Genomic DNA, 6,657 nt, shown 5'->3' with positions numbered 1-6,657 from the left:
CGAGGCCGCGGCGGGCAGGGTGGGCGTCCGCGCGGCCAGGCGCTTACCCGGGTCCCTCGGCGTGGCGCCGCCCGGGGCGTCCTCACGCAGCTGCGGGAACAGGAAGTCCCGGGCGCCCTGGAGGTCCTGGAAGTGACAGAACTGGACAATGGAGCAGGCCATAGCTGCGGAAGGCGACTCGGGGACGCAGCGCCCCGCCACGCACCGCGGAGCCCGAGCGCGTCAGCCGCGCAGGAGGCGGGGAAGCCAGGCCGGAAGCTGTCACCTCCTCGGAGCTGGCCCCCACGGGCACTGCGCGTGCGCAGCACCGCGCGGATCACGTGGCCCGAGGCTCCGCCCCAGAGAACTACGGGAGCCGGGGCGGGGCGGAACTGTAGCGCTCTCTCTCCCGAGCAGACGCGGCCGTTCAGTCTCGTCTTAGCCCAAGACGACCTGGTGGAGCCGTGCGCGCCTTTGAGTCATCCAGCCAGCATTTTTTTTTTTTTTTTTTTTTTTTTTGGTTTTTCTCCGGTACCGGGAACCGAACTCACCACCTTGCGCTTGCCAGGCGGGCGCTTTTGCCGCTGAGCTAAATCCCCAGCCCCTTATCCAGCCAGCTTTAATGGTGTCTACTGCTGACACGGCTCTGATATTTCACAGAGAGTAGTGCGGTTGAAGCCAGGGGCAGGTGCCTGTATAAAATACACGTGTGAGTAGCTTACTTTGCAAGGTTGATTTCTGGAAATCAAGGCTGGTTTTAAATGTTCTCCTAGAAATCCCCGTCGTACTGTGGAAGCCTAATAGAGTATACGAGTGATACTGTATCACTCTGCATTGTACTGTGTTTCCGCCATCCGATCGATTCTTCATTTATCGCTCCATCCATTCAAGTATTTGTTAGTCCTTCCTGTGCCAGCCAGGCTAGGCGCCGAGTATCGGAACCAGAAGGACCTGCTCCCTACCGGCTCCCGTGGCCCTGAAATGCTAGTGACCCAAGTGGGCAGTAGGCAATTAATTACGCACCTGTGTACCTGAAACTGTGGTAATTCTAGGAGAGAAAGAAGCACAAAGGGCCATGGCAAAACATAACGGGGCAGCCTGACCTCGTTGGGTTTTGTTTGCCTTCGGATGGGGCGCCCTTCTCCAAGGTAGGTATCAGGAGCAGACTACCATTACAAGCCCCCAGAAGTCCAGAAATCTCACTTTGCTTTGTAGACTCAGCATCTAGCATAGTGCTTAATAATATTTCCTGAAGGAATAAATGAGTGTGTAAATTCCTTTAGGAAGCACTTTGTTTTTGAAAGTACTTTTCCATACATTATCCAATTGGAGACTCAAAATGCCATCTTGCTGGGCATGGGGGTGCATGCCTGCAGTCCCAGCACTGGCAAGGCTACACAGTGAGTCAAAGTCTGAACTACATAGTGAGACCTGTCTCCAAAAAAAAAAAAAAAAATACATTGAGGAAAATGTGCAGGCCTTTCATATGCAAGCACAGACAGTGTCTCTTTGCTGTCTGAGTTCAGGAGCAAGGAAAAGAGCTCTGACCAGAATAAGAGGAGGTTTCCAGGTACGTGCGAATTCCCCAGGATCCATCCTCTGCGTTGGAGCACCTGGCGGTTGTTAAGTCAGAGACACTCGCGATGCTGATGGTGACCCCCGCAGCAGATCCGGGCCAGTCCTTCGCTGGAGGCCGAGGGGTTGCGCTGCGGGTGGGCAGCAGAGGGTGACAGAGCAGTGGACTTGGGGTCGGGAGCTCTCCAGTCTGTCTCAGCCTCGCCACCCATCAGTCTTGTGCCCTTGGGCAGTGCGTGCTGCCTTCCCGGGCTTTGTGTCTTGGTCGTAAAATGAAGATGCTGGGCTCTAAGGCCAGCCCCAGGGCTGTGCAGGTTTTGGTAAGGACCTGGCAAGGGCGAGGTCTGCGGGTTGAGCTGCCCAAAAGGCCGTGAGAAAAAGGCCTGGGCTGGCAGGAGTAGGCGCGAGGACACTGAGGTCTCTGAAAGGGCAGCAGAGAACAGGGGCGGCACGGAGGGTCAGCCCTGAGCTGAAGACATGCGGGCGGAAGCAAGGGCCTTCCACGGCTAGTTTTCATTCCGCACACCCCTGTGGGTGGCGTTTCACGCCCTAGGCGCTGTGCTGGGCACCCTGGGGCGATGAGACAACCTCTCCAGTTGCTCACTTCCCGGAGCGCCAGCTGTGCTCAAGTCCATGCAGGCGCAGAGTGTGGGCAGGGCCGTGGCTGTCATGGCTGCCGTGGCTGCAGGGCAGTGGGAGAAATAAAGGTGAGATGGGCCACTAGGCTTGTTGTGTGGGAAAGGGTTAAGGCAGAGGTAAGGAAGGTGACAAAGGGATTGATTCCAGGTTATAGTGAACTGTAAAAGTTCAAGTAGCATCTGTCTTTTGGGGGGTGTAAAAAAATGTAGCCAGCTGAAGAATTTCAAAGAAAGGGTAGCAGTATGATGGCAGAGACCCCTCCAGGTGTCGTAGCAGTAACAAGAAGGGGTGGCCTAGAGGGCAGACCGGGGGTTTGGACACGGACATAGGCAGCGAGGTGGGAGGGTAAGAGCCCCAGGATGTCCCAGTGCTCTGTCCAGAGAGCTGGGAGGTCACAGTGCCACGTCACAGGTGAGAAGATACTCTTTTCTCAATGAATATTTAAAAGAATACAAAAGGAGGAGTAGCTGGGGTCAGTGGAGAATGGAGTGAATTTCGTCTTGGGTTCCATGAAATTTGAAGAGCTCGTGTAAGAGCTTGGTTTACCAAGTTGTTTCCCATCAACAGAGGTGAGAAATGTGGGTTTCAAGGCCAGACCTGTGGGAGTCGCCCACACAGAGGCTTCACGGGTTGAAAGTGGCAATGGCGTCCACATGGCGTGAGAGTGGGATTGGGTCAGGCAAGCAAGCTGGGGGAATAGCTAGGAGAAGAAGTTCTAGTAAAGGAGGCACACGCCTGTAATCCCAGCACTCGGGAGGCTCAGGCAGGAGGATTGCTTTGAGTTCGAGGCCACCCTGGGCTACAAAGTGAGCTGAAGACCAGCCTGAACTGCATAGTGAAGCCCTGTCTCAAAAGACAAATACAAAAAAAGTTCTAGGAAAGGAAACAGGAAGGAAGCAATCAAAGATGGAAACCATGCAGAAGAGGATGGTGCCGCAGCACCAAGGCAGGGAGAGGAAACATTCATAAGTGGGTGAATCTGTGGAACCGAATTTGATAAAGAATTAGAGGGGAGCAAGGCTGACAGGAGACGACTGTGTGAGGTGGGCGGGTAGCCACAGTGAGCGTTCGGCCCACAGAGCAGCCGAGCTCTGTCTCCCTGGCCGAACGCATGTAACATTTCTTCAGATGCAGGATAGTTTCCTGGACAGAGGCTGTGGCAGTCTTTTTCTGTAAATATAACTAAAGGAGAAACTTCTTGAAAGAGGAAAGAGTTTCCGGTATGCTGGCATTGATCCTATGAAAAGCAAAATTCCCTTCATTAAATATTATGCTTTTTTGTTTTCTGAATGCAAGAAGATACATTTACAGTGTCAACATTTCTCAGTATTTGTATTGGATTAAAATCTACGAGGACATGAGGAGAGAAGATATTAACGTCATTAGCTGTCAAATATCTGTAGTCCTGAGCATGACGTCACTACCTGTTTGCTTTCATGCATTTAGGACTTGTCAGGTAGGTACAGTGTGCCCTGGCATTGAAGGAAGAGATGACCGGATGTCATTACCCACTCCTCCTCTGCTTTTCTTCAGATGAGAAACCCCACACATACCCTGGGACAGCTGCGTTTGCACACTTGAGAACGAACCAGGTTTCCCAACCTCTCTTGACTGACTACAGACATCCATATGACTAAGAGCTGGCCAGTGCAACAGAGCGCAGACCACACAGTAGCGAGAGGGTTTCTGGGAAGTTACTTAAGGGGGAGCACACGGCTAAGCAAAGGCCTTTGGTCTTTCCTTCTGCTTTCCGCCTTCCTGCCTGGAATTAGCGTGGCTATAGCTCTAGCTCCCTCTTTAGACACAAAGCGTGTGAATGAGGGTGAGTGTGCATAGAGGGCGAGTCCTCTCTGAAGGTGCATCTGCAGGCTGGGCCTGGGCTGCCCCATCCCAGCTGCCTCTCCCTGACAAAGTGGATCTGCTGTTCTGGGTTGCCTGTCATCACAGCGGAAACTCATCTTGCACAGTACAACCTCAGTGAGCGGAGGAGCAACTCTTGAGAAAGCTAGATCTAGTCCACGTATCTTGTTTAAACAAAATCGTTTTTATTCCTCTGGCATTCTTCTCCTCCAGCATGATTCAGAAGAGGTTAGACCAATTACCTGCACATTTGTAGTTGTTCCCATAATATTGGTTTCATTAAGGCATAAAAATATGCCCAGAGGACCATGTATTTCTCCTTTTCTCTCTCTCTTACTTTTGGCACAACCAAAATAGATCCTTAAAAGAGTCTGTGAAATAAAAGAACGTCCCCAGTGTTGTCAGGGGGCTGAGTGATCATTTCGAAGTAACAGTTCTCAGCATGGGAAATCAGGGGCAAGTTAGCAGGAGAAGCTGCCAGGAGGAATCATGTTTGAACATGGGACCCCCAAGTCCCCAAACCATTGTCTTGTAATTATCAAATGCAGAGAGCTGAGTCTGGTGTCCTCCTGGCCTGCACGTGGTCCCCTTGGCTGGGCACCCCTTTCTGCGGTGGGCAAACTTCGTTTCAGGGGAGCCGCAGCCTCCTGGGCCTCTCCTCCCCTTCGATCTCATTATTTCCGGGTATTTTACTCCCTTCTTGCCGTCTGTCCTCCTTCCCCAGCCCCTGCTTCAAAGTCTCCAGAGCGACCCCAGGTTCTCTCCCTGCGGTGGGAGTGTGACCTGAGCTCAGAGTCATGGGCCATATCCTGCCCTCCTCTCACTAGCCAGTCACCGCGTTCTGGTGCTTAACTTCCAAGTGTCCCTTGGACGGGGCCCCTACGGGCCACCCTCACTGCCCCCTTGCACCTGAGCACCCTGCTTCTGATCCCGGCGTCCCCCTCTTCAGCCACCGCTCACATCCCGCCAGATTTGTCTTCCAAGGCAGAGGTCTAAGCGTGTCACTCAGTAAATCTTCCATGACACTTCCATTTATTATCCCATTCATTCATTCGTTCATTCATTCACGCGAGCACCGCTGTCTGAGTGCCCATGAGGAGCCCGAGTGGCTGGCATCCCTAGGAAGGAACGGAAGTAGGAGGGGTGATCAAAAACAGTAAATGCTTGTTATTCTCTAAGTGTGTTACAGTAAAGGACACACTGCTACAAATCCCCCTCAACTTGTCCCCTTGTGTCAAACACACATTATTTTCTCCACTTGCTGAAGCAGGTCTGGAAGCTCCCTTTCGTGTCCTGCCGCCTGCTGCCCGGTGCCACCCGAAAGAAAGACGGGCTCGTGAAAACACGGCCGCGTGGGTCTGCACTGCGTGGCTCATGGGTCGCTCTTCCTCAGCAAAAGGAGGTGCTGCGAGCCCTGGGTGCGGAGACAGCGCAACTGCAGGTCAACAGCGCGTTTCTCCATCCCACCCCGACAAGACCCGGTACTCGGGGACGGACGGGGGAGGGAGACAACCAGAGCGGAGGGTGAAAGCACCCCAGGGCGCAGCGCAGGCCGGACGCCTCAGGAGCCAGCGGAGCTTTCTGGAGGTCCACACGCGAGAGCTGAGCGCAGGAGGGGGTCCGCCGGCTGCCGAGAGGGAGGGGAGCGCTGAGAAGGCGCCCGGGCAGAGGGCGGATCTCTCACGGGGACAGACACAGCCCCGCTCTAGGACGTGAGAGGCGACAGGGCGGGGTCGGCCAGGGCGTGGCTGAGGGATTGCGAACCTCCTCCGATTCCGTTTCCTCCGGATCAGTACTTAGCTTGCGCCTGCTGCGCTCTTCTTGGTCAGCCCAGCCTCCCACCTCTCTCCACCTGCTCCGCCCCCGCCGCGGACCGGTTGGTACGCACCCCGGGGCAAGCAGGACTCCTTCGGTGGGGCTTTGACCTCTGCTCCTCCCTCCAGAAGCTTCCCAGATGCTAGAGCTGGTGGCCGAGGACCTTTCCCTCCGCGGCCCGCTCAGCGTCCCGCAGGGCCTCTCCGTTCCCCTTCCGGCGCTGCCTGGCACCAGGCCATCCTCTGGGCACGGTCAGTGCCAGCTGTCCTGCAGGCGGCCGCCCGGGTGACCCACACAGGACGCCGCAGTTTCAGAGTCCACAGACAGGGAGACGAGATGGATGCAGCCTGGGACCATCCTGTAAGTGAAATGAACCAGACGCACAAGCTTCGTTATCCCATGGTTCCTCTTATAGGGGAAACCCAGATTAGAAACGAAGAGCAAAGCAACAGACAGACCTTGGGGAGCACGGAGACAGACGTTTGTTTACCAAATAGGAAGGGGATGGGGAGGTGGGAGGCGGGGGATGAAAGGGAATTTCCTTGTGTTAGCACAAGTACCAGCTCCACGCAAGGAACAGAAGCGGAGCTACTGAAACAAGTGCTAATAAAAATATAGAAATGCAATCCGTTCCACGCACTTATAAAAATATAAGAAATAAAAAACACAGTCTGTCGGAGTAGTTCAGTCCCATGTTTGTGGCCGCTCTATTCTTTGGGGCATCTGGGAGCCGCGGACACGCAGGGCTGCTGCGTGGGACCCTGCTACAGTCGTTATTTTCTGAGCATC

At 54.4% G+C, this 6,657-nt stretch overlaps 1 protein-coding gene and 1 long non-coding RNA gene across 4 annotated transcripts in view; both read right to left on the bottom strand.

The window, feature by feature from the left end:
- Rab3gap2 (RAB3 GTPase activating protein subunit 2 (non-catalytic)) overlaps positions 1 to 428 on the bottom strand; it is a 72,200-nt gene extending 71,772 nt beyond the window's left edge. Inside the window, exon 1 of one of the 3 annotated variants that reach the window (XM_005409268.2) lies at positions 48 to 428. In XM_005409268.2, coding sequence (XP_005409325.1) covers positions 48 to 162 — 115 coding nt within the window. In that variant the 5' untranslated portion in view covers positions 163 to 428. The remainder of the gene's footprint in view (positions 1 to 47) is intronic. The other 2 variants (XM_005409267.2, XM_005409269.2) reach the window with 2 other exon arrangements.
- A 3,022-nt stretch (positions 429 to 3,450) lies between these two features.
- LOC106147107 lies at positions 3,451 to 5,381 on the bottom strand. Its single transcript, XR_001231865.1, has 2 exons — positions 5,298 to 5,381; positions 3,451 to 5,171 (listed from the first exon to the last, which is right to left on the bottom strand). It is a non-coding gene; the product is annotated as an uncharacterized LOC106147107 (long non-coding RNA).
- Positions 5,382 to 6,657: the final 1,276 nt, after the last annotated feature.

This window comes from Chinchilla lanigera, unplaced genomic scaffold (genome assembly GCF_000276665.1).
Source record: "Chinchilla lanigera isolate Chin_1 unplaced genomic scaffold, ChiLan1.0 scaffold00119, whole genome shotgun sequence".
NCBI classification, from domain to species: Eukaryota; Metazoa; Chordata; class Mammalia; order Rodentia; family Chinchillidae; genus Chinchilla; species Chinchilla lanigera.
This window is presented reverse-complemented; position numbering and strand designations above follow the sequence as displayed.